The sequence below is a fragment of the Heloderma suspectum genome, chromosome 1 (genome assembly GCF_057233095.1).
Source record: "Heloderma suspectum isolate Gila_16-S chromosome 1, 16-S_ref, whole genome shotgun sequence".
Lineage (NCBI taxonomy): Eukaryota > Metazoa > Chordata > Lepidosauria > Squamata > Helodermatidae > Heloderma > Heloderma suspectum.
Window position 1 is genome coordinate 133,293,928 of NC_139458.1, and position 27,465 is coordinate 133,321,392.

The following is a 27,465-nucleotide window of genomic DNA, read 5'->3' on the forward strand; positions in this document are numbered from 1 at the left end:
GTAGCACTCATAGTCAACAAAAGGGTGGGAAAAGCAGTACTGGGGTACAATCTTAAAAATGATAGAATGATCTCAGTACGAATCCAAGGCAAACCATTCAACATCACAGTAATTCAAGTCTATGCCCCAACCGAAGCTGAGGTTGATCGGTTCTATGAAGACCTACAACACCTTCTAGAACTAACACCAAAAAAAGATGTCCTCTTCATCATAGGGGATTGGAATGCTAAAGTAGGAAGTCAAGAAATCACCGGGATAACAGGCAGGCATGGCCTTGGTGTACAAAATGAAGCAGGACAAAAGCTAATAGAGTTTTGCCGAGAGAACATGCTGATAATAGCAAACACTCTTTTCCAACAGCACAAGAGGCGACTCTACACATGGACGTCACCAGATGGTCAATATCGAAATCAGATTGATTATGTCCTTTGCAGCCAAAGATGGAGAAGCTCCATACAGTCAGTAAAAACAAGACCTGGAGCTGACTGTGGCTCAGATCATGAGCTGCTTCTTGCAAAATTTCGGCTTAAATTGAAGAACGTTGGGAAAACCACTAAACCGTTCAGGTATGACCTAAATCATATCCCTGATGAATATACAGTGGAGGTGAGGAATAGATTTCAGGGATTAGACCTGATAGACAGAGTGCCTGAGGAACTATGGACGGAGGTCCGTAACATTGTTCAAGAGGCAGCAACGAAATCCATCCCAAAGAAAAAGAAATGCAAGAAAGCCATGTGGCTGTCTGATGAGGCTTTACAAGTAGCTCACGAAAGAAGGGAAGCGAAAAGCAAGGGAGAAAGGGGAAGATATACCCAACTGAATGCAGAGTTCCAGAGAATAGCAAGGAGAGACAAGAAGACCTTCTTAAATGAACAATGCAAAGAAATCGAGGGAAACAACAGAATGGGAAAGACTAGAGATCTCTTCAAGAAAATTGGAGATCTCAAGGGAACGTTTTGTGCAAAGACGGGCATGATCAAGGACAAAGAAGGCAGGGACCTAACAGAAGCAGATGAGATTAAGAAGAGGTGGCAAGAATACACAGAAGAACTATACAGGAAAGATCTGAATGTCCCTGATAGCCATGATAGTGCGGCCACTGAACTTGAGCCGGACATCCTCGAGAGTGAAGTCAAGTGGGCCTTAGGAAGCATTAGTAACAACAAAGCTAGCGGATATGACAGTATTCCTGCTGAGCTATTTAAAATCCTAAAAGATGATGCTGTTAAAGTGCTGCATCCAATATGCCAACAAATCTGGAACACTCAACAGTGGCCACAAGACTGGAAAAGGTCAGTTTACATTCCAATTCCAAAGAAGGGCAACGCCAAAGAGTGTTCAAACTACCGCACAATTGCACTCATTTCACATGCCAGCAAGGTGATGCTCAAAATCCTACAAGCTAGGCTTCAGCAGTATGCGAACCGAGAACTACCGGAAGTACAAGCTGGGTTTTGAAGAGGCAGAGGAACTAGAGATCAAATCGCCAACATTCGCTGCATCATGGAGAAAGCAAGAGAATTCCAGAAAAACGTCTATTTCTGCTTCATTGACTACGCTAAAGCCTTTGATTGTGTGGATCACAACAAACTGTGGCAAATTCTTAAAGTGATGGGAGTACCAGACCACCTTACCTGTCTCCTGAGAAACCTGTACGAGGGTCAAGAAGCAACAGTAAGAACCAGACATGGAACAACCGAGTGGTTCAAAACTGGGAAAGGAGTACGACAAGGCTGCATATTGTCACCCTGCTTATTTAACTTATATGCAGAGTACATCATGAGAAACGCCGGGTTGGATGAATCACAGGTCGGAATTAAGATTGCCGGGAGAATTATCAACAACCTCCGATATGCAGACGATACCACCCTAATGGCAGAAAGCGAAGAGGATCTCAAGAGCCTCTTGTTGAGGGTGAAAGAGGAGAGTGCAAAAGCTGGTTTGAAACTCAACATTAAAAAAACGAAGATCATGGCATCTGGCCCCATCACTTCCTGGCATATAGAAGGGGAAGAAATGGAAGCAGTGACAGATTTTACTTTCTTGGGCTCCAAGATCACCGCAGACGGTGACTGTAGCCATGAAATTAAAAGACGCTTGCTCCTTGGGAGGAAAGCTATGGCAAACCTAGACAGCATAGTAAGAAGCAGAGACATCACCTTGCCGACAAAGGTCCGTCTAATCAAAGCTATGGTTTTCCCAGTAGTAATGTATGGCTGTGAGAGCTGGACTATAAGGAAGGCTGAGCGCCGAAGAATTGATGCTTTCGAACTGTGGTGCTGGAGAAGACTCTTACGAGTCCCCTGGACTGCAAGGAGGTCAAATCAGTCCATCCTAAAGGAAATCAACCCTGAGTGCTCATTGGAAGGACAGATAATGAAGCTGAAGCTCCAATATTTTGGCCACCTAATGCGAAGAGAAAACTCCCTGGAAAAGACCCTGATGCTGGGAAAGACTGAAGGCAAAAGGAGAAGGGGATGGCAGAGGATGAGATGGCTAGATAGCATCACGGATGCAATGAATATGAACTTGAGCACGCTCCGGGAGAGAGCGCAGGACAGGAAGGCCTGGCGTGCTATGGTCCATGGGGTCACGAAGAGTCGGACACGACTGAACGACTGAACAACAACAACACTATTTATTAGCTCCATTTCACTCTGAGACATATATGTATTTCAGTGACATGTATGTATTCTCTCACATATTAGCTAAGGATAATCACCTGAAAAACATTAATTACAACTTCCAAACTGCCAAGCTTGCCTAATATTGTATTTGGAATGGGCATACATTTGAACTTATGAAATGAAAAAATTTTCCATGGAAAAATAAACCACATCACCAGCCATGGCACCATCTGGTCCTGTGGCTACTTTTTAGATTGTGCAGCATAAGGATGTTGACAAGCTCCACGGAGGACTGACCATGGTATCCTTCTGAACCATCTCTCTAGGAAGGAACTTGGAGGCACAGTGCTGCAGCGTCTCTAGTCCTTCCTGGGGGACAGCCCAAGAAAGTAGTGCTGGGGGACTGTTCTTCTATCCCTTGACCATTGACATTTGGGATGCCTCATGGTTCCATCGTGTCCCCTTTCTTATCAACATGAAACCACTGGGAGAAGTAATCTGGAGCTTTGGGTTGAGGTGTCATCAATATGCAGATGACACACAATCTATCCCTTTTCTACTATCTAATCCGAGGGAGACAGCTGAAACCTCAGACAAGTATCTGGGGGCGATATTGGGATGGATGACAGCTAACAAGTTGAAGCTTAATTCAGAGAAGATGTAAGAACTGTGTGTTGGGCAACCCACTAATCTGGATGGAGGTTTAGATCTGACTCTGGATGAGGTCACACACACCTTGAACAGGCAGGTAAACAGTCTGGGAGTTCTCCTTGACCCTCTACTGTCTACAGCTAGGTTTTTATCAGCTAGGCTGGTTTAACAGCTGCAGCTCTATCTAGAGAAAGCTGAATTAGCTACAGTGACATATGCCTTGGGTATGTCCAGGTTAGATTACTATAACATACTCCATGTGAGGATGCCCTTGAAGACAATTTGGAAACTGTACTTGGTACAGAATGCAGCAGCTAGAATGCTTGTGAGAGCAAGGCACTCAAATCATATTGCACCTATTCTGTTTTGTTTATGTTGGCTGCCTATTTGTTCCCAGGCCCAGTTCAAGGTGCTGGTTTTAGCCTTTAAAGCCCTGAATGGTTTGCAGCTTATTATCTGAAGGACTGCTTACACTTTTATGAGCCTGCTTAAGCATTAAGAACAGTGCTGGAGGCTCAAGGCTCTGGCCCACCAGCAAGAGTTGTTTGGCTGGCAGTACTAGGGACAAAGCTTTCACAGACAGACCCCACACCTTTGCCCAGAGAGAAGAATGGCCTCATTGCTGCAGGCTTTAAAAAAGCAATGAAGACACGTTTATTTTTATCTGTATTTGGTACTTTAAAAAAAATCTTCAGCTGCTGATGTGTGTGTATTTTTAAATTGTAGTTGTATTTTCATGTGTTATTATTTCCCAGATTTATATACCACTGTACACAAAGGTATCAAAGCAGTGAACATAAAATACAATGGTATCAAAATCACAATAAATCTAATGACGAACACACGATACAAAAATAATCAACAGTAAAACAGCACATTTGACTGTGCGCTACAAACCGTAGCTGGCTGGGTCACATTTCAGGGAAAGCCTGTGTAGAGAGATGAGTTTTAAGAAGATGTCTAAACATCAGAATTGTGGGGGCCTATATAATTATAGTTGGTAAGGCGCTCCAGACGGTGGATGCTGCAGCACTAAATCATAGAATAGTAGGGTTGGAAGGGGCCTACAAGGCCATCGAGTCCAACCCCCTGCTCAATGCAGGAATCCAGGTCAGAGGCAGAGCATCCCTAACAGATGGCTGTCCAGCCTTGACTTGAATGCCTCCAGTGTGGGAGAGCCCACCACCTCCCTAGGTAATTGGTTCCATTGTCATATTGCTCTAACAGTCAGGAAGTTTTTCCTGATGTTCAGCCGGAATCTGGCTTCCTGTAACTTGAGCCCATTATTCCGTGTCCTGCACTGTAGGATGATCAAGAAGAGATCCTGGCCTTCTCTGTGACAACCTTTCAAGTACTTGAAGAGTGCTATCATATCTCCCCTCAGTCTTCTCTTCTCAAGGCTAAACATGCCCAGTTCTTTCAGTCTCTCTTCAGAGGGCTTTGTTTCCAGTCCTCTGATCATCTTTGTTGCCCTCCTCTGAACCCTCTCCAGTTTGTCTGCATCCTTCTTAAAAGTGTGGTGCCCAGAACTGGACACAGTACTCCAGATGAGGCCTAACCAGTGCTGAGTAGAGGGGAACTAGTAAATGCTCCACTGCAAGCCCTCCTGAAGTGTTCTAGTAGTGTAGACCCAGCTAAGCTGCACAGATGGAACTACCTGGAAGGGGCCTACAAGACCATTGAGTCCAACCCCCTGCTCAGTGCAGGAAGCCTGATTCCTAGGAGGTCTCCCATCCAAGTACTAACCAGGCTGCCCTTTGCACCTGTAGCATGTAGCACCCTCAAAAGTGCTCCATGTGATAATTGCAGATATCAGGTAGGGACATAAGGGGTAAAGCACTACCTAAGGTAACCTGGTCCCAAGTTGCTGAGGGCTTTATATGTTAACGATACCTTAAGCTTGGTCTGGTAGCTTATTGGCAGCCAGTGCAGCTCTTCTAGCAAGTGTAATTTGGTGTTGGAAAGAGACACCCGTTAGCAGCCTCATGGCTGCATTTTCCACCAGTTGCAGCCAACAAACCCAAGGCCCCCACATAGATTGCATTACAATAATCTAATCTTGAGGTTACCAATGCCCCTACCACCGTGGCTAAACTATCGCTGTCCAGAACGGCCACTGTTGGTGTACCAGCCGAAGATGGAAAAATGCACTCCTAGCCAGTGAAGACACCTGAGCCTCAAGTGACAAAGATGAGCAAAGGGCTGGATGCCCCCGATCTTGTCTGATCTCGGAAGCGAAGCAGGGTCAGGCCTGGTTAGTACTTGGTTGGGAGACCGCCTGGGAATCAGGCTTCCTGCAATGAGCAGGGGGTTGGACTCGATGGTCTTGTAGGCCCCCTCCAACCCTATGATTCTATGAGTCTATGAATCCAGGAGTATCCCCAAACTACACACCAACTACACAAGGGGGAATTGCAGCTCAACTCAAAATAGACAACTGGCCTATTTCCCGGACCCATGGCCCACCTTGCTAACCACAGTGCTTCTGCTCTGTCAGGATTCAAACTGAGTTTATTGGCTGCACCCAGCCCGCCACTGCATCCAAGTGCCAGTCCAGAGCCTGCACAGCCACATCTGAACTGGATGTTATAGAGAAACAGAGCTGGGTGTCATCTACATATTGATGACACTTCACTTCAGATCCCCAGATGACTGCTCCCTGCAGCTTTCATGCAGCAGTTGGAATAGATAGTGCCCTGCAGCACCCCATAGCAAAAATGGCAGAGGGCAGAGGTGTGTTCCCCCAACACCACTCTCTTTTGTAATCCACCTTCTGAGTACAATGTGCCCTGAAAAGTGGGTCTTTCAAATGAATAAATACATAAATTCAGAGGCATGCAAGAGCCAGCAGCATTAATTCCAATCAAAGTCAAACAAAACCACCCGGAAAGCCAAAGACAGAAGTCACCTGTCAAAACATTCAGGTGGAAAAGCCCTTAGTGAAGTTGTAATTTAAAATCCCATGCATGCTTAGACAGGAAAAAAAAGTCCTACAACTCCCAGCATGTCCCTGGCAGCTATGCTGGCAGTTGTAGGACTTTTTCCCTGTGCAAACATGCATAGGATTGCACTCTAAAATACTTCAAACGCACCTTTCAGAGGACACAGCCCCTGGCAAAGTAGCTTACAAGACTCTAAAATACAACACTGAAAACACAGTATCAGTGTAGCAGACATTAATACTTTTACTTCTGTAGAATTTAAAGCACAGATTCAGGATCTGAGTAATCTTATTACCCGGCTTACAACAGCTGAACACATAATTTGGCAGAACAAACCAGGAACAAATACACCCCCAAGAGCATGTTTTTGCCCAGGTTTTAACAAGCACGTCAAGAGAAATCTGTTCCATTTGGGAACGGGAGATAGAAAAACGCGCGTCTCATAAGGGAGCGGCATACAAAACCCTAACGACTGGGCAACACCTGAATATCCTTTGACTGGAATCCAAAACAGGAACTCTTTTGCATGCCTTGAGCCGCCGAGATGCAAGTTCCAACAAAACAATCCACATCGTCCAAAAGACGTCGAGAAGCTGCTCCCCTCAGGGGCACTTTACATGCTGAAAGCAGAAACTGGGGGGCACCCGCTCGTACTCCGTAACGTGCAGCGCAGGGTTGAATTGAGCAGAGTTGGCGGGGGGTAGAATTAAGTTATTCCGGGATAGTATAACTCGTTCTCCTTGGTTTGATAGGAATACTGCACTGAAATCACACGGAACAATAACGGGAGCTGCAGAACTCCCCGCCCCCCCTTGCCTCCTGGTGTGCGACCGCCCGGCAAGGCCCCCCCATCCCCCGACCCTCCTCCTCCTCCTCCTCCTCCTCCGCCCGCCCGGCCCGGCTTCCCTCCGCGACTCACTCGCCACGCTCCCCTGGAAGGGACCGTCCGCTTCGTCCGGGCCCCGGACCAATTCGAGCGCTCTTCCGACACCCGTTTAACAACCTGCGGCAGAAACGTACAGGCACAATCGCATCTCCGGCGCCCGCTACAATTTTCAAATAGCGTCACTCCAATCAGAAGCGCGCTTGCCCGGAACGGCCTCGATGACGTCTCGAGCGGAGGAGGAAGGGAGAGACGAGAGGAAAGGGGGGGGGCTGCCATCACCATAGTGACAGGAGAGAAAGGCTTCGAGGCCTATGGGAAGCGCACACAAGCACGCTTCCGGAACAAGCGGGGTGCTGTGGCGCCTCGCGGACTGACAGATTTGCCCGCGCGTAAGCAAGCCTTCCCCAACCTGGCGCCCTCCAGATGTGTGGGGCACAACTCCCATCGACCCCTAGCCATGCTGGCTGGGGATACTGGGAGTTGTCTAACACATCTGGAGGGCGGCAGGCTGGGGAAGGCTGGGATAAGCTTTCGTGGACTGCAGTCCAGTTCATCAGATGAGAAATGTAATAAATGCCTCAAATGTCCTGACGTGTGTATATACACACGCGCATATATATACCCGCACACGGAGCGGGTGAGGTTAATTGCAAACAGCGGGAAACGAAACGCAGAACAGACAGTGACATCACGTTATTAACGGCGGCCATTCACTAAAGATGTTTAAAAAGCAAAGCCAGCTGTGCCGGTCCATAAAGGGGGAAAAGCCCAAGGTTGGACATCACCTTTATTAGGACCAACCAGAATTCCACAAAAAAGCGCAAGCTTCTGAGTTTTCCAGAACTCCATCAGGTTACTTGGTGTAAAAACGACAGACCTCGCGGCCACCACATTCTGGACTTCTGTCTCCCCCGCCCACCCCGCCGTTTACACCACCTAGCCTGATGAAGGCTTCTGCAGAACTCGAAAGCTTGCGCCTTTTTGTGGAATTTCGGCCGGTCCTAAAAAGGCAGGACTGAGGAACCCCTCGCAGCCCAAGGGCCAACCTCCATTTCAGAGAAGGTCGGGGGGCTTCGTTTCTGGGGTGGGCAGGGCTGAAATATCATGAACTCTTTTCTCTGGGGAGGGGGCGGCGACAGGTTGCTGTCCAATCACAGCTAATATCCCGGATTGCTCCTCTATCTCCCAAGCGCACCTACCGCTTTTCTCGCGTTACGGGGGCAAAAGCGACAACGTAGCGTTAGACTAACAACAGCACATTGTTGTCGCGTCCTTACACAAAGGAACGGTCCGTCTAAAACGTTTTGAACTCCATGAGATCGGAACCCGGTTAGCCGGCGCAGCGTCTTACCTCCCCTATGCCGCACGTCAACAGGGGCGGGACTAAAAGTGCCTCTGAGCTTTAACTTACAGCGGCTACAGCCAACAAGCATCGTGCGTCCGTCCCTCCCTGGCAGGTGTTAGCTGGCGCAGCTGCTGAAGGGCTGAGGAAAGTCGGGGGCGGGGTTTGGTTTCGAACGCGAGAGCGCGCGCGCGCGCACACGCACCTTGGAACGAGGCGTGTTGTGTATTTGTATTTTAATAGTTCGGGCGTGTGGCGTTTCAGCGTTGGGAAATGCAGTTTTAGGTGGGTCCTCCGTCGTGTGGAGCGGTTGTGCAGTTTGGCTCAGCAAAAGTAGTCGAGTTTGCCTTTTGGGGGGCTGTCGACGGCGGAAGGAAACATAACTATTTAATTTGCTTCTTGAGTTTCTATAAACATTTTTGCTCCTTGGCCTTCGCCTTTGGCTCCTTTATCTTGGGTAGGGGGTAGAGAGTAGCCCCGTTCATTCTTCTCTAGTATAAGCAAGAAAGCCCCCAGAAGCCCAGCAACCCTTCAAACAAGCAACAAAAAATTGCTTGCTCCTTGGGATATGAATCTCTGTCAACGTAGTTGTCCTTAGTCTGCTTCTTCTAAAAGCAAAATCTTGGAATGCCCTTTGTTGTCCTGTGTGTTGTTAGTTTTCTTGTCTAGCTTTAGTTGTAGATAGACTTCTCAAAAACGCAGATTGGTAAGAAAACTAGCCCGGTGTCAATTTTATCTGTTGATGGGAGAAGTAAATCTGTAATCAAATGTAGAATGGAATGATTAACTGATTTTTTTTTCTCCTGTTTTAATCAGTGTCATGGCAGAGGCAAGAGGCCCCACTCACCTTCTAGATGTCTGTAGCCAAAAGTTCTCAGAATTCCTGTTCAATGCTGAACATAAATCCTTGGTGTGGCTGCGGGAAATCGAGGAAGAAGCCATGAAGATGTTCAGTAGGTAGGCCTGGGCTTTAGAAAGGGTGGCCCTCAAATCCCTAAGAGTCTTGCAAAACAGAAAGATAAATTATTCCCCCTACCCTGCACCCAGTGCTTTAAATGGTTTTGCAGGTCATCTTTTCAGTCCCTTATAGGTGAGGCCGTTACAAAGAGGAACGTAACAAACACATTGCACATCACTGTTCTTAAGGGCTAGCAAAGTGTATAGTTGCTGTCTCCATCAAGGTTGCCTATGAATTTCATTTGCTCTACCCTGCTCCTGACACAAGTTATTTGCCTCAGAAGTTCAGGACTGTCTGTATTTGAGGGGGCTTTGCTGTCTTAAGCACATTGATTCTGTCGCTATCATTGTGTTAAATACTGTATATTACGCTCCTAATAAGCTGGTTGGAATAGCTACATGTTCTGGCCCCAGAATACAGGTAAGATTAGAGACTGGAACAGGGAGCAAGTTTTGTTGTTTTTCTCAGTTGCAATTATTGGATTTTGTTTATTTGAGCAGCAACTTCAGTGCTGAGCCTGAGCTGATGCCCAAAACGCCATCTCAGAAGAAGCATCGGAAGAAGAAGCGATCTTTGTCTTTTAAGGATGAGAATAAGGAACTAACTCGTAAGAGGTAGACGCTTCCTAATATTTAGGCTTTGTACTCTGGATCAGTTGTATTACAATCAAATGTCACAGAGTCATACATATTTGTAGACTTTTCTCTGTAGTAACTTACTTTCAGAGCTTTCCAGCAACTGTGTGCATATCCCTATATAAAAAGAGTACTAGGGAGCAATCCTATGGCAGCTAGACGGCCATAGGATATGTGGTTTTCCACGTACCAACCTCAGAGCCCACGCTCCAAGATCGGTTCCCAGAGAACCCAACTTTCCCCCCTTCCGTGCTGCCTTGCAGGCAGCATGGAACAATCCCGCGCTCCCTGCTCGGAAGAGGGGTGCGGAGTGGCTGAAACAGGGTGTTCTGGGGCAAGGAAGGCGGAAATGCTGGTACAACACATCCTATGTGTCATCCAGCAGCATCTTCCCCCGCTCCACCATCCCGTGGCTAGACAGCTGAAATCGGCTGTCTAGCCGAAAATGCAAGGCAGGAGAAGCACGGAGGGAACGATCCCCTCTGTGCTTCTCCTGCTTTGCAATGGATAGGAGGTTGCCTCTGAGTTCGGAGACGGCCGCCTATCCCCATAGGATAGCACCCTTAACCTGGTGTTGGCCCAGTATTGAATGTTAACATGTTAAAGTGTCCTCCTCCAGGTTTTGCCATGTTGCCCATTACGTTCAATTTGTCAAAGGAGATTAGGGTACATATTTAAACACAAGCAGCCCAATCCTATGCATGTTTATTATCATTCTCACTTTGTTCAAAGGGACTTGCTCCTAAATTAGCATGCTTATTCTTCATAGCCATGTTACATCCCATGTACATTTAGGAGACTATTGATTTGACTGATCACATGGTGATGGGCGTAAATGTGGCCATACTCTGTGGTGGGCACCTGATAATGCCAGTGAATATGCAGTGGAGTGACATTTAGAGAAAATATAGAGATTTGGTGTGGCTACGCTCAGTTGTAATGGAAATGAGCTTCAGGAAACAGTTCTGTGGCAGAAATATTTTATCTGGAATGTGTTTTTGCAGTCCCCGGTGCCACCTTGTGGCTTGAAACATAATGATCTGATTTATTGAGATTATTCTGTTTTTTACTGTGTTGATTCCTTGTTTGTTTTCTTTAGACTCTCTAGAAGACGAAGCACTGTAAAGACAGCATCTTTTCAAAGGCTTTCCCCAAGCAAAGAGGGACTGAAGAACCTAGATTTGGGAATAGCAGTATCTATACCTGGTCTGGTGACAAGCTCTGCTAAAGGAACTTCAGAAATACAGAGCGACAAGACTGATATAGCTCCAGGAGAGAGAAGAACACTTGAAACTGACTCTAGTCAAAATATCAAATTAAAGGGAAAGAAGGATGAGGGGGTGGATACGGTCCCAGAACTTTTTACTGTGTGTACAGGTGGCCATTCAGGTGATGGACCTGGGGCTATGGAGACTACAGATGTGGCAAACAGTTCTCCACTGGTGTTGTCAGACACCATTGTTCCAACAAGGACAGAAAAAGATTGGGATGTATCCAGATTAAGGAGTACCTCCACTCCAAAAGCATCTTTAAATGGGAAGCCCACATGTCAAGGAGAAGAGATTCGAGCCCAAGAACTAGTTAATGATTTGGTGCCAGAGGATGAGCTCTCTGAAGACTTAAAGGACGGCACTGGAATCTCTGCAGATCCCCAATCAGGCCACCGCTGTCCAAATAGGCTCCACAAGAAGAGGAGCATGTCACTTGTGGAGAAGTACTCGCTAGCCAACAAAAGGAAAAGTGCTGTTCGGAAATCCATCAGCAGGACAATTGCCAAGAAGAAAGCGGCTCGGGACTCCTCATCTGCCTCTAGTCGAGTAAGCTGTGAGTAAAGGCGATTCAGTACAGTCCCCCGGGGCAGGTTGTCTAGATTGTCAATATGGAACCTTAGTTCGTTACATGTGGGAGAGAAATAGGCATCTCTGATACGTTGTTTGCATAGAATTGCAATGACTTAAGAGCTGATAAGTATCCCTCATCCACACAGTCCAGTTACTCTTTTTTTCTGTAGAATAAAAACTACCCTGAAGAGACCACTGTTCTTTCTTACAGTGGCAAACTCCCTGCTCATATTTCCCTAGTTGTCTGACGTACATATAAAACCTGTTGTATACTCTTGTCTTCTCCTTGTGCAATGAAAGTGCTTTATGAAGAAAAGTAGAAAATGGGGTTATAGCTGGCCCAGATCAGATGGAACTGGGCATTTCCATGTAATTTGTACAGGATAAGTGACCTTGACTTTAAAAGAACTTACTTGGGCTTGGACAAATTCATGGAGGATGAGGCTATCACTGGCTGCTATGTGCACTTGTTCCTGGGGAACATGGGCAGGAGGGCGCTGTAGCATTCATGTCCTGCTTGTGGGTTTCCCATGGACAGCTGGTTGGCCACTGTTTGAACAGAATGCTGGACTAGATGGACCCTTGGTCTGATCCAGCACGGCTCTTATATTCATACAGCTTTGTGCATAGTCATTATGACCAAATTTGCGCTTTCTGTGACAACATAGTTTTGTATGGAGGTTAAGTTATAGCAGAGAGTGTTTGCATCTCTTTAAAGCAGTGCATCTTGAATCCTTCAAATGCAATTGATTACATTCTTGCAATCCTACAAATGCAGTCTTTGCAGATTTCCAGATGTTATATACACAGCAGATCAGCTGCCTGGATAAATCATTTTAAAACCTGACTTGACATTTCGCAGCATGTAGACAAGCTCTCAGTCCTATAAACTAAGGGAATTATAGAGCAGAGATTGTGTTCGTGTGCACACATGCACGTGTGCAAAAAGGTACAGCCGCTGATAAAATTGAAATCCAAATTATCAGGACCAAATTATCAATAAGCATGTGGAAAGACGTTCAGGGGGGAAATTGGTGCACAATCAAGCCTTTGTGATGGTGTTTACACTTTACACAAGTTTATAATTTAAAATGCTAAACTGTAATAAATAGCCAAGCAAAGATCCTTGAATTGGAAATCACATGGGGTTCACTATGTATGAAGTTGCAGTGCTGAGTTGTTTTACTATCCAGAAATTGCTACTTGGTCTTGGTAGGTTTCATGTCATGTTCTCCACTGCCACCTTGTAACATGCAGTAGGAAGTGCTAATGTGGTGTGTTCCCTGCCCTATTTATGGTAACCAATAATACGGGGTAGGAAAATGTACAATCTCTTACTGTCACCACAGAAGGTACGTTATGCTACATGTTACAGAGGTGAGAATTTTACATGGCCATTTTTGCCAGCAGCCCCATCTCATTCATAATATGTAATTCTACCCTTATCTGTTCAACTTATGCTTTGCTTTAACTTTCTCATTCTCCAGGCCATAGTTCCACTGAAGTATTTATGGGTGATGAAACCAGCAAACATGGGTGAGCAAGCTCTAGAAAACATAGAGAAATCCAAAACCTTTGAAGGATTCTTCTTTCAGATTGCAGTCACGTGTACACTTACTAGGGGGTAAGCCCCACTAAACATAGTTGGATTTACTCTTGTGTCAACATGCATCGGGTTGTATTATCAGCCAAGTTCTGAATCTGTAGCTTGTGACCTAAGCAAATCTATTTAATATTTTATTTAACTTGTATCCCATCCTTTCATTTATATGCTCAAAGTACCTAACACAATCACCATTGCACAAAATTGTTTTAAAAATTCAGTTCAGAACCCTAACATATATAGGTATCCTCTGATGGAAGATGTGAAGTTTTTCCAAGTTAGTTCAGAGCTGGGGAGGAGGTCATTCAGAACATCATTTGAAGCAGTGATCTGCAAGCCACCACCAAAATGGAGTTATGCCCTTGGCCTGAAAGAGGTTCAAAAACCCTGATTTAAACTCATGCAGTCATGGCCTATGGGGCATAAACAAGTGGGTTGTGAGGACGTAACATGCAGTTTTATAAACTTAGCTATATTATTGCCTCAACTTTGTTTGGCTAGCCTATAAGTTGCTTTTTTGAAGTGCCTAAAGCCTTTAATCAGACCATAAAGCTGTTGCTTTGGTCTTGGTTGGGTTGGGTAACACTTTGTCAAAATGTCTCTCTTTAGGCCTTTGTTGACCCAGAATGCTGAACCTGGTGAGGTAAGCTTTTGGTGAGGTTCCTACTGGGTTATGCTTGGTGAATAGCCTGCTGCCTTCCTTGCAGCTGCTTGAATTCTGATCACTATTCCTAAAACACTTTTAAGAATGTATCACTTGGATTTACTGTTCCAGTTAACTGCCATGCAAAAATTGCTGGTGATAGATGCTTTAGATCAAATATTGGAAAGCATGCAGCTGAACCTATGCAGCCTTAGGTGTAGGGATGCTGGAGAAATTCAAAGTGGGCTAAAATGACCTGGATTTCTAAGAATCCGACCTGTGGAATCTGCTATGGACTGACCTCAGGCTGCAAGGAGTCCATGGACTTTTGGATTTTTTTTTACTTTTCTGAAATTTACACAAGTTTATTCATAAGAAAATATTCTGAGACTGGTAAATATATGCGGGAAAAAGTTTCTGCTAAGATTGGTAAATTTACACAGGGAAAAGTTGAATGGAATGGGGAACAATATGCTAAATGTTACGTACTAAGGTAAATTGTTGTGAATCCTCTTATGGAATTATTTGCGTATTTTTCCGCATAACAAAAAAACCTCAAATTCGTGTGTGGATGGATGACGGAACAAAAAGTGCCTGACAATCTGCGAACCACAGATGGAGCAGATTTTACACAATCTGTATATCCCTACTTAGGTGTGCCCAAGCCCAGGAAATCAGTGGGGTTGGGTGCACCAAATTTCATAGGGTCTTCTGGATAGAGAAGGCACAGGACACAAGGTCTGGAGGATCTAGGTTCAACTCTGATTCTTAACACGATTTTGGTGTGATCTTGGGGAGGTGTTTCTGTCTGACACCTCTCCTTTTCTGCCTGTGTGCATCTTTTGTTTCGGATTAGTCTTGTAAAAGTACCTCATTATAGGGGCTTTAGAATTGTGTCCAGGTGAACTATCAGCCATTGTGCAAAAGAACTAGCGGTGCCTATTTTAGCACAAAGCAGTGATGGCAAAGGAGGTTGTCCCTTTGGAGGGAGCCACTTCGGGTGGGGGGCAGAAGGGCAAGGGCCACCCCTCTAATGTTGGGTCAATTGCCTTTTGTGGATTTTGTGGGGGGGGTTGGTTTCTTCTTAAACTGGTCATGTGCCCAAGAGATAGGATATAGGGCCAAGTGGGGGGCAGGCTGAGGGGCCTCCAATTAATGTGGTTACTGGTAGAGAGAGATATGGTGTTGGGAGTAGGGCTAGCCAGGTTAAGGGAACATAGTCCAGACAGTTAATGGCTGTGCCGTGTTCTGGCCCTCCCCCCACCCGCAGGTTTGGTGGTTGCCCTATCAGCCTGCCCGCAGGTCTCTGGATGCTGCTCTTAAATGTCAGATCAGTTCAAAATAAGACCTCCCTCATTCATGACTTAACAGTGGGTGAGGCACTCAAAATGGCATGTATAACTGAGACCTGGGTGGGCGAGCAGGGAGGAGTTAGTCTTTCCCAGAAGTGTCCACCGCAGTACTTGGTTCAGCATCAGGTCAGACTTGAGGGCTGGGGAAGGGAGGTTGCTATGATCTATAGGAATTCCATCTCCCTCTGCAGGCTCCCTGTCCATCTGACTACTGGTTTGGAGTATTTGCACCTTGTCTTGGGCCAGTGGGACAGATTGGGGAATCTGTTGGTATACCAGCCACCCTGCTGCTCAGCAGTCTGCCTGTCTGAGCTGAACTTTAGGTTTTTTTGAGGTCCCCCAGACTATTGGTTCTGGGGGATGTCAACATCCATACTGAGGGCACCTTGTCCAGGGTGGCTCAGGACTTCACGGTCTCCATGACAACTGTGGGACTGTCCCAACATGTCATTGGCCCGACACATGTAGTGGGGCACACTCTATACTTTTTTTTTTTTTCTCAACTGGACAGGGAAATGGGGATTTGAATGGTGGAGGGACTGAATCAGTCCCTTTGTCATGGTCAGATCATCACTTGCTGTGGTTTAGACTTACAGCAGCTTTTCCCCTCTGCTCAAGGCAGGGGCCCTATTAAGACGGTCCATCCTTGGAGGCGAATGGATTCGGGTGGTTTCTAGAGGGCCGTGGGGAGTTTTCCAGCTGATATGGCTGCCTCTCTTGTTGAAACCGTGGTTGATCTGTGGAAGGCAGAAATGACCTGGATGGTTGACATGACTGCTCCTGAGCACCCTCTCCAGGGTGGAGCTCATACTGCTCCTTGGTATACTCCAGAGCTGAGAGCGATGATGCAAAATGGGAGATATGCAGATGGAGAAGAACTCCTAGTGGGTGCAGTCAAACACTGGTGCGTGGCTATGGTCGGGTATATTCGGGGCAGTGGGGGTGGCAAAGAAACAACATCTCACTGCCTCTATTGAATCCTCCGCATGCCACCCAGCAGCGCTTTTCAGGGTCGTCTAGGGATTATTACATGCTGGTGTAAAGCAAAGCATGTCTTTTTTTTTAAGCAAGCCATGCCTCGTTTTAAGGGCCAGTTTATATGACTAGGCTGAATCCTTAGTCCTGTTATGCTAGCCTTTTCACAGGGGAGCATTTGAATGTGCAACCCTTCATGCACACGCACGTGCATGCGTGTGCGCGCGCACACACACACGCACATATAAATAAAACACCACTGTCTGTAGTAGTAGTTCAGTCTAGCTGTATTTTCTGCTTGTATCATAAGATCTTGAGATTCCTGTTTCTGGCGTTTAAATATTCCCATAGGTTTGTCTGGATTCTGTCACTGGGTGCCATATTGCTACTTCCTTGGAAATAGAACAATTAGAGGCTATTTATGACACTTGTCTTTCTCTTCATGAACGATAAATGTTCATTTTAGTATTCATGTCAGTTGGATCACATTTTACAAGTGAGTCACTTACATGCAAAGCCATTTCAAGTAAATATGTCACTAAATGAAAAATAGCTGTTCTTGCATTTATTTTCTTATAATTCCTCTAAGATTCATCTGGCCCAAATTTTTGGAAGGACTGTCACTTTAAGCTATGCTAAAACATTATTTTTTCTATAGACTCTACAAAAAATGCCTTCTGCTCTGGATGAGCCTAGCCTGATTGTTAGCTGCGCTGTGCAAAGTCCAGTTCAGCTTGAGATGCAGCAAGGAGAGCTGTGCAGTAAAGGTAAATAACTTAATAGAATTAAAACTGCACATGCAGCAAGGCATTCATAAAACTAAAAAAAAAAAAAAACCTTGGGGGTTGTCATCAATCACAGACATTGTTATGAAATTTAACTCTTTTTATTTTTATTTAGAAATTGTATTTATGTGGGTCTTTTCCCCCGATTTTGAATAAAGGGAATTGTCTGGTGTTTTGCTAATAGCTCATATAAGTTAAACTGCTGGTACTATGAATAGAGTTTATTGAATTAGTCTGAAGACTATATCAGATACTGGTACTAGACATGCTAGAATGTCTAGCATCTTGTCATTCCAGTGGAAAAAACCTTGTGAAATTTTAGCATAGTTTTTTTATGCATACGTTAGCACTACCTGGAGTACAGATTGTGCCTATAGCATGTTTTTTGCTTAAGCTTAGCTGTTATCACCTGGTTTTTATGGTGCCACAAGACCTCTTTTACTGCAAATACCTCTTATAGAACTAACTTTACCTTCTCTGCAGAGAGACTTGAAACTAAATCTGACTCCCAGATCAGTGGTTCTGAAGTTTCAGCCCAGAACAGCAGTCCCCATGAACAACTAAAGAATAGTCGGTATGGTTTCTTTTTCTTGGGACAGGAGAATCTGTTGTGGCTTTTCCCCCTTTTTAGCTTTGATCAATGCAGTTACCTAAAGCTGCTTCAGCTAAAAAGAGTTATCTTGGAAGACATCACAGTCTCTTGTGTTTAGGGTCCTGTTGCACAAGGACATTTTATGAAAGCTTATCTTTATTCTGGTAGACAAGCTGTTACAGGATGTTCACCATAGGGCAAATAGGCTGCCTTACAAGGCTAGTAGACATCTTCCTGGGTGAAAGCATCACATATATAATAGCCTGAGAGCGCATGCAAACGGAGCATGGAGGGTGGAGAGCCACAATTGTTCTGATTGCATGGGCAGAATATCTTACAGGTAGAAATAATATGCAGACCTCAGCCTTATCATTCAGAAAGAGAAGAGGCTCACATATTTAGGAGAAAGAGCGCAAAATGGACATGTGGAAGGCCACAAGTTGCCTATCCCTGTCATATAGGGATGGGAACTTTGTGGCCCTCCAGATGTTTTGGCCTATAACTCCCATGATCTTAAGAAATAAAATTAAAATCAGGAGAGGGAGGAAGCCTGGCAGGCACCAAGAGTGGTTCAACTTGGGCATCATGTTGGAATCCCAGACCAAGCCTCTGGATCAGCAAATTCTTCCTGAAATGGGGAGCCTGAGTAGTGATCCCTCCTGAGCCAACGTCTGTACTTAATTTGAGGAAAGCTGAATTACGGAACTCCTTGCTACAAGGAAATAGCTGTGACAAAAATAGTAATTTTTAAGAGGGATTAGATATCGGTATAAAATGATATCAGCAATTGCCAGCTGATTATGCCAAACTCTGCCTCCACCAGTCAACATTTTGTGACTGGTGGGCCTCAGTCATTTTCTCTCAAGTAGGCCCTGCGGTAGAGAGTTTGAGAACTGCTGTTCTAGAGGATAAGAGGCCCCAAACCTTTTGTTTATGCTGAGTAGCTGGAAGCCTTAAGGTCTCTGCCAGCAAAGATAACTTGCTTAATTGGCTTTACTATGTATATGCGTCTTGCTTGTTTTTAGGAAACGAAGTTATAAGCAAGCACTCGAGCTGCCTGCTGTTGAGCACACACAAGACGAAAACCCTTCTTCTCATCACAAAACCACGTCCTCTCCTGCAAAAAAGGTGTTGCCGTCCTCTTCTGGCCCATCCAGGGTAAGTAAATGCCAAGGGCCGGGTAATGCACTCTTCATGTCCCATCACTGTCCAGGCACTAAGAACATCTATCCTCTTCTGACAGATCATACGACCTTTCAAAAACTTCTTTCAGTCCATGCAGAAGAATCAGTTACTCAAATCCCCTGGGTCTCCGGGGCACAATAGTGTCAGACGTAACACTCCCACTAAACCTGCGTCCAAGGTAAGAAGGGTTCCCCCCCCACATGCATTTAGGAATAATAAAAATAAACATGCCATGTTTGCTGTTCTAGTTAAAAGACTCCAGTCTGCTGCACAATGAGCAGAGAAGCCTTAACACAGTGGTAGAGTGCGTACTTTGCATGCTTGGGTTCTAGGTTCAGTCCCTGGCACCTGTGTGCTGTGGGTTCTAGGTTCAATCCCTGGCATCTCTAGTTAAAAGGCTGTAAGCCCTATGCTTGGGACCTTGCAGAGTTGCTGCCAGCTAGAGTAGACCACACTGGGCTTGGTGGGCTAATGGCCTACATAATGTTCTATAATGGATTATAGAACCTTGAATCAATCAATCTCAGATCCAGATTAGCACTGTAATTTTGTACAGCTTCACAAAATGGTAAGGTGGGAGTGGAGGGGGAGCATCCAGAACAGACCAGCAAGCGAAGGTTCCTCCTCTTGTATGCGAGGCCTGCTCTGTCTGCCTTACTTCTGGGGGGAAACCAAGTTGGAAGATAAAGGCTAGAGTGTGCCAGCAAGAAAGCTCTTCATCTTGCCTAAACTCTCCTCTTATCTAAAACACAGCGGAAGGCTCGTAAACTTAAAGTGGAGGATGAAGGAAAACCCGACAGGTTTAACATTTAAGTCGGTGCCTGCCATGGGACCTGGGATCTTGAAAAGCACTAAGGCAGCCATTAGGGATTCTTTTAACTTGCTCTGCTTTACATTAGTACTTGTAGGGGAAAGCAGCTATTTGCCTGGGCACTGGTGCCATGTTGCACATTCCCAATATCCCTTACTTCTCAGAGGAAGAAAACTGCTATACATCATTCTAGACAAGTTAGTCAATAAGCCTTGAGATTCCTGGAAACTGAGTAATTTGTCTTTCTTTTTCATGTTTGTCCTACAAAGGGGGAATTCGTTGTAAGTAACTGTTTTTCTTATTTTGTTGGCTGTGGAACTTGTATAGTGAATTGTTTAAAAGCACTTAACTGCCCTAGATATGCTTTTCACTGTAACTGTGTGTGGGTCTGTTCTAGAGGGGCTGGTGTTTCCTCTGTGTGCTGCCACAACACCTAGTTTGCCTTTAACTCTTGGTAATGAGGTTGGTGAAAATATGTTGCTGTAGCTATTGGGGCAGTAAATGATAGTGGCAATTTAGAGAACAATCTGAACTTTCTATACGTCTTAGGAAAAGGAGCGACAGCGTCTGGAGAGTCTGAGGAAAAAACAAGAAGCGGAACAGCAGAGGAAGCAGAAAGTGGAGGAAGAAAAGAGACGACGACTAGAAGAGATAAAACTGCAAGTAGCTGTTTGTGGCCGCATCCAGATTGGGATTACTGTGTGAAGGATTTAGCTTAGCTATAATATTGTAGACTGACACAGCTACTATTCACACTAAAAGAACAGATAAGTGTTTACAAATATGGCAGGATTCTATCAGTGTAAACTCTTGCTAGCACTGAAAGTATGTTCCATTCTATATCAGCTAAGTGGCATCTGTATATCCCACAGAAAGCGTGAAGAGCGGCTAAGGAAGGCACTGCAAGCTCGTGAACGGGTGGAGCAGATGGAGGAAGAAAAGAAGAAGAAAATAGGACAGAAGTTCTCCCAGCTTGAGGAAAGGAGTGAGAAGGTAGGAAATGGTCCCACTTTCCTTGCTTAGTAACATAATTTTTTCATGATAATGGCCAGAACACAGATTCCTATTGGTATGGAGTGTCATGCATTCTGATAGGTGGCTTTTCCTTTTCTTACGTAAACTACAAATCTTACAACTCCCATCAAACCATGGGGTTTGATCCAGAGAAGATAGAGTGGAACTGCATGCTCACAACTGAGATTTCCTGGCTCACCCCCCATTACAGCTCCCTGCACCCACCGAAAGCCACTCCAGACGGGCCTTCGACCCTCAGGACAGGCTGTGGGAGATGTGGCACAGGGGGCTGCAGGGGAAATCAGAAGAGTTTGGTGGAAATACCTTTGTGCAAGCAGAAGTGCTTTTCCATGTGTAGAAATCTCTTGAACCAAGCCTTTGTATATATGTAACCTGTTAATGTATTCCTCTAATCCACTAGCAGCTACTGTGTCCAGCAAAGTGCTTTGGGAGCATGTTTCCTCCTCCTCCTACTGCCATCCTGTGGCTTTCTGATGAGCATCACTTTCTCTTCTCCCTGCCCCTCTTTTGGTTTTAACTGAAATGGAAGAGGTGGGCAAGAAGGAGAGAGAGAGACGTAAATGTGCTGATGAAAGGAGGATTCCTTTTCTCTGGAGGAAAGGAAAAGGTAGTAATGTGCCATGACGGGAGCGTTTGTCCTCTCTCCCACCCCCATTTGTGCTTTCTGAGAGGGCATCAACAGATGAGATGGGGTGCGGGAGAGATGTTATCTTTACAGGTGCTGAATTCAGGCCATGAATACAGGTTGCCCCACCCTTACCCTATCCCAGGGATGGGGAACATGTGGCCTGCTGGATGTTGGTGGACTGCAACTCCCATCATCCCTCACCTTTGGCTATGCTGGCTAGGGCTGATGGGAGCTGCAGTCCACCAACATCTGGAGGGCCTCACACTCCCCACTCCTGCCTAAACCTGAGCTATTGAACTCTGCCAGATGTTCAGCACTTAGTTTTGTCTAGCTCACCTACAGTGATTCATTCCTCACCAGAGGTGTCTTTGTTTTTTGGAGAGCCTCGGGACATGAGATTCCAAATTCCTGAATATCCTCTTGATATTGAAATAGGGGGGAAATAGTTGAGCTTGGCAAAGAGTTGTGCTGAAGTTTGTACTGCAAAGTCATGAAGGGAGAACAACTCGTTTCACTGGAGGAATTAACGCAAGTGCTCTCAAAGAGCATTGTCAGGTGCAAAGTGGTCAGGGTTAAATCTGCAATTTATAAAATGTATAGATTCCAATTTTTCTTCTCCTTATCCACCCCAAGTCTCTAACCTTATCAACTGCTTTGCAGTAAGGCCTCCCGGATTGAGGCCTGGAATAGGACAAGTAGAATTCTAAAAGGTCTTTTGGACAGGTACGAGAAGAGAAAATGGCAGAGGAAAAGACCAAGAAAAAAATGTCTATTAAGAAAATGGGGGAAACAGAAGCCCGAAAACAGAAACTGCTGTACATGGTAAGCACTATATTTAATTTCAGGTTAAAGGATGTACACCATAAAATGGAATTATGGGGTGGGGGGAGGGTTCTCTAGGCTATGGAGGGGAATAATCAATCTCCTAAGCAATTTTTGATTATCATTCTGAAACCACATTTGCTAATGTATCAAAACCTACAGGTTTTGATCTCCTTGAAAATAGGAGCTACATTTGAATTGCTGCTGGCTTGTTTTTTCCCATTAACAAGGCTATACCATAAAGAGTTTTCAAAGGGGGTGGCATAATATATGAGCACTCATGATGAGAGTTACCCGGGGCCATCTGCACAGGGAATTCAACGTGGTGCTACTGTGCCTCACACACAAGCATGACGCAACCCCCATTCCAATCAACCACGGGTTTTCTTGCTGTAAAATCCGCATTTTTGCAAAGTCCCTTTGTGATGGATTTTCTGCTTACTTCAACTTGCCTGCATTTTGGGATTCAGTGTGTTGTAAACTTGCGGTGCTGCTGCAGGAGGAGTAGGAGTGGCTTCAGCACTGTGAGGAGAAACTGGAAGTTGCATCAGCTAAGAGTGGACCTAATAGGAATGGAAGGAATTAACCCTTCCTGTTGGTTTTACCCTCCGCTAGCCATCAGGGTGGGTGTGTGTGTGTGTGTGTGTGTGTGTGAGAGAATGCCTTCCTGCACATCATCGCACCTTCGAATAAGCTTAATAAATGAGACACGTTCTCTCCTTTGTCTTTATTTCTTTGCTTCAAACAACAACTAGCTGGCGTGAATAACTGCTCAGAAGTAAATCACATTCTCTTCAATGAGGCTTAGTCCTGAGAAAATGACGAAGAAGGGGGAGGCAGGCTCTGGTGCTCGAAAAAGCTAAATTTATTGTGCTCTACGTGTTTCGGAATGTCTCGTTCTTCAGGAGCTGTTTAAAGCTGTTCAGTCTCTTGTTCTAAAATGAACAGTAATTCTTTCCTCTGGATATTTGCACATGTTACTCCTAAAGCCTATCGCTCTCACCGGTGCTTCTTCCCTCTTCGCTTCTTCTTACTCCTGAGAAAGCAACTGGGTTCATACAACATGCTAACCCACACTCAGTGGTTGAGTGTGGGTTGTTTGTTGAACTGTGGGTTAGCGTGCTGTCTGAACCCAGGATGTTTTCCGCAGGGTGGCTTGTTAACCATGCAGTGTGGCTAATTTTCTCAGACAAGCTACCTTGAGAACCCATGGTTTGTTGTTGTGTTGTTCAGGGTGTTTAACAAGCCACATGACATGATTAACAAGCCATCCTGCAGAAAATGTGCTGCGTTCAGACAACATGATAACCCACGGTTCAACAACAACCCACACTCAACCACTGAGTGCGGGTTAGTGTGTTGCGTGAACCCAGCCAGCATGTTGCTTTTGGGATGCCTTTTTTTAAAAAAAATACCCATGCATCATCGCACCTGCAAAGGCTTAATATTTACAAAAGAAGAAAAAAAATGTCCCCAGATGGAAAGAAGCTATTCTTGCAGTGCTGCTTCCCCTCCCCCTGCCTTCCCAATTTGTCCTGTTGTTGCCTTGCTATGGAGTTTGGGTGCCAAGAGTGGGGCAGGAGGGAACAACGGAGATGCTGTCCTGAGTATTAATATGGCTTCTCTGTGCTGATCTCGGCTATTTTGCGATCGGTGGGGTGGTAGTTGAGGAGTGGGGAAAGGGAAGATCTCTTTGCCTTTTTCTGCCGTCTTCTACTTCTCCCCCATGCACACAGACATGCCACCCTGAGAGTTTTGGCTGGATGATGCCAGGGCTGGTGGTCACTTTCCGGTGGGGGGCTGATCTCTCAGCAAGCCCTAGGCTGGGCAGCGGAGGTCAGTAGCAGCAACCAGGAGCCGCACCTTCTGTTGATTGTGGATGGGTGCCATTTCTAAGTTGTGGTGCTTCATGGCTTGGAACGGGCTGGGTCAAACTTGGCAGGCCAGAGGGAGGGAAGGAGAAGGAAGGAAAGAAAGAAATAATGCAATCTCTCCTGATGTTTGCCTGGCGACGGCTGTTTTTTCCCAAGGCATACGCCACATGAGCTGACAATCTGTGCCATGGGAGGAGCAAATCGGAAATGATGACAATCCCGTTTTAAATGGAATCATCTCAGAAAGCGTCTCCATGTGGATGGGCCCCTAGTTTGCATGTAATGACAACCAGTGGGTTGTTGGGGCCGCATGGGAGTGAGCAAGCTGCCCCCCTCTTGCTCACCACTTTCACTTTGTATCCAGTTTACAAAACAATCCAGAAGCACCCCGTTCTTTGGTTGTGCTCTGTGAAGGACAAACCTAGAAGTCTGGGTTCATAGAATAGTAGGGTTGGAAGTAGGGTTGTTGAGGGGGAAACAACCCAGAGTTTTAAACTATGAGTTGTTGAGTTAAAACTTGGGGTGGTCTTGTAAACTGATAGGAAGAGGGAGTGGCAAGTGGTCAGGAGGCGGCTTGCTCACTCCCATGCGGCCCTGACCATCCGTGGGTTAACCCGTGGTTGGCTGTTATGTGTGAAGCAGGTAGCTTTTTTTAATCCTCCAAAATGCCTTTGCATGTAATTTTCTAGTATGCATGTGGCCGAGAAGTATTGCCATTTCTACATGTTCTCAGAGGTAGTAAATGTGGAATCTCCCAGTTCAGGCATTACCTTCTGTGCACCTTGAGGAGTGCTGGAGGAAGCACAAAGCCCCACTCCTGATTTTACTGCCTACAACAGTGAGATATGAAAAATATTGTCTGAACACCTGCCCTATATGTTTCTAAAACATTATACTTGCTTCTTTAAAAAAACTTTGTCACTACAACAAAAGCTCTTGTTTATATAATTACCCTCCTTAAAAACATTGTAAAATCTGCATACAGTTGGTATTAGTGATCAACTTCTTGCTTGCTTTGATCTCTTTGAATTAAACATGGGGCAATAAACTCATGTGGTCATAATAGATGCATCTGGGAAACCTGACCATGTACATAAGGAGCTGCTAAGTATAACATGCCAGGCTTGTCACAGCACTGCAGACCCTTCGCATTTTCCCACATTTCCTTCATTTTTTTATGGAGGGCCTTGAGTCTCCCTTTTTGTTTCAGGAAGAAGAGCCAAAACTTCAAGAGCAGCCAGAAAGGTGGAGGACAGTTGGGGAAATTAAGAAAATGTTAGAGCACAACAGTGAACACCAGGGGAAAGGGTAAGGACTTTGCTTCCTCAGTTACAAGGATGGGTGAGACCGATGCCTAAATGTCCTAATAAGCAGGGCAGAGGCCATGGAATTGTGGGAGATGCAAATGGCTAGCTTCCAAAACTGAAAATTGTGAGTCAAATGACCACCTCTAAAATCATGGCTCATTTCTGCATTATATTATGTCGATATTGGGGAAAGCTGTAATCCTAAGCACACTTACTAGCAAGTGAACTGCATTGAACAGAGTGGAACTTCCTAGTAAACATGCACTGAATTGTGCTCTGTATGTTCTTTCTCTTTTTAGGCACCATGGACATCAAGATAGAGAGAGACTGGTGAAAACTCTGGAGCTGGCAGCTGTTACAGAAGAGGAGGAAAATCTGAAGGTGTGATAAGGAGTTGGAAAGCTGAGAATTGAAGTGGGGATGAACATACTTGCTGGCAAATATGTAACTGTAGCATTCTTGCTTATTCCCAGTGAGAATTCTTCTTCCCTAAGGTCTTTCCCACAATAGGCAACACCTCCCCCTCTCCCAGTAATGCTGCCACCAGGAACTGTCGGCTCAGGTCCAACCTCATCATCATTATTATCCTGCCTTTTTCCCAATACTGGGACCCAAGGCAGCTTTACAACATTAAAAACTTGTACAGTTAAAGCATATAAATAGAAAATATACAAAAGTTAAATATAATTAAATCAATAATATTAAAATTGTATAAAATATCAGAATTTAAAAAGACAACAATATAAACAATAGTACCCATCCATCATATTCTCACAGGTCCAGACAATCTATCCCCAAAGGCCTGCCAGAACAAAAATGTTTTAGCCTGCCTGTGGAAACATACCAAGGAGGGTGCCACTCTCACCTCCCTGGGAAGGGAATTCCAGGGCCTTGGGGCAGCCACTGAGAAGGCCTTCTCCTGTGTTCCCCCAGGCGAGCCTGTGATGGTGGTGGGACCGCGAGAAGGGCTTCCCCTGAAGATCTGAGGGCACGAGCAGGCTCATAGCGGAGAATACAGGCTTTCAGATAACCTGGACCCGAGCCGGATCGGGCTTTATAGGTCATGACCAGCACTTTGAATTGTGCCCAGAAACAGACTGGAAGCCAGTGAAGCTGTTTTAGCAGGGGAGTTGTATGCTCCCTGTAGCCAGCCCCAGTCAGCAGTCTGGCAGCAGCTTTTTGAACCAGCTGAAGTTTCTGAACACTCTTCAGAGGCAGCCCCAGGTAGAGCCTGTTACAGTAATCCAAACAGGATGTAACTAAGGCATGTGTTACTGTGGCCAAGTCAGACATCTCAAGGAACAGACACAGCTGGCGCACTCGCTTTAACTGTGCAAATGCCCTCCTGGCCACCGCTGAAACCTGGGCATCCAGGCTCAGGGCTGAATCCAGAAGTACACCCAAGCTGCGAACCTGTGTCTTCAGGGGGAGTGTAAACCCCATCCAGCATAAGCTGAGTACCTATTCTCTGATCCTACCTTTTGACTGACCAGCAGCACCTCTGTCTTGTCTGGATTAAGCTTCAGTTTGTTTGCCCTCATCCAGTCCATTACTGCCAACAGACATTGGTTTAGCACAGCAACAGCTTCCTTGGAATTAGATGGAAAGGAAAAGGAAAGTTGGGTGTCATCAGCATACTGGTGACACTGAACCCCCAAACTCCAGACTACCTCTCCCAGTGGTGTCATGTATATGTTAAATAGCATGGGGGACAAAATGGAACCCTGGGGAACTCCACAGGCCAATGGCCAGGGAGTCGAACAGAAGTCCTCCAGCACCACCTTCTGGATCCACCCCTCCAAGAAGGAATGGAGCCACTGTAAAACAGTGCCTCCAAGTCCCATCCCAGAGAGGTGGCCCAGAAGGATACCATGGTCAATGGTATTGAAAGCCGCTGAGAGGTCCAGCAGAACCAACAGGGACACACTCCCTCTGTCTAGTTCTCTGTCCTTAGTAGATGACACACTT

General features: G+C 45.6%; 2 protein-coding genes across 8 annotated transcripts in view; one reads left to right on the top strand and one right to left on the bottom strand.

Annotated features, from left to right (window-relative positions):
- The window catches only part of INCENP (inner centromere protein), a 33,740-nt gene extending 25,148 nt beyond the window's left edge, over nt 1–8,592 (bottom strand). Inside the window, exon 1 of one of the 5 annotated variants that reach the window (XM_084858451.1) lies at nt 8,461–8,592. In XM_084858451.1, the coding sequence (XP_084714577.1) occupies nt 8,461–8,542 (82 nt within the window). In that variant the 5' untranslated portion in view covers nt 8,543–8,592. Of the gene's footprint in view, nt 1–7,142; nt 7,318–8,308 lie in introns of those variants that run through there. The other 4 variants (XM_084858462.1, XM_084858481.1, XM_084858490.1 and 1 more) reach the window with 4 other exon arrangements.
- Nucleotides 8,593–8,624: 32 nt separating this feature from the next.
- Nucleotides 8,625–27,465, top strand: part of LOC146357912 (inner centromere protein-like) — a 30,383-nt gene continuing 11,542 nt past the window's right edge. For 2 of the 3 annotated variants that reach the window (XM_084858520.1, XM_084858511.1), the window contains exons 1-15: nt 8,625–8,736; nt 9,268–9,408; nt 9,910–10,023; nt 11,144–11,868; nt 13,373–13,421; nt 14,098–14,131; nt 17,117–17,225; nt 17,727–17,817; nt 18,861–18,993; nt 19,079–19,198; nt 20,381–20,490; nt 20,704–20,824; nt 22,218–22,316; nt 25,401–25,498; nt 25,797–25,878. In XM_084858520.1, the coding sequence (XP_084714646.1) occupies nt 9,272–9,408; nt 9,910–10,023; nt 11,144–11,868; nt 13,373–13,421; nt 14,098–14,131; nt 17,117–17,225; nt 17,727–17,817; nt 18,861–18,993; nt 19,079–19,198; nt 20,381–20,490; nt 20,704–20,824; nt 22,218–22,316; nt 25,401–25,498; nt 25,797–25,878 (2,022 nt within the window). In that variant the 5' untranslated portion in view covers nt 8,625–8,736; nt 9,268–9,271. Of the gene's footprint in view, nt 8,737–9,267; nt 9,409–9,909; nt 10,024–11,143; nt 11,869–13,372; nt 13,422–14,097; nt 14,132–17,116; nt 17,226–17,726; nt 17,818–18,860; nt 18,994–19,078; nt 19,199–20,100; nt 20,113–20,380; nt 20,491–20,703; nt 20,825–22,217; nt 22,317–25,400; nt 25,499–25,796; nt 25,879–27,465 lie in introns of all 3 variants that reach the window. The other variant, XM_084858503.1, reaches the window with a different exon arrangement.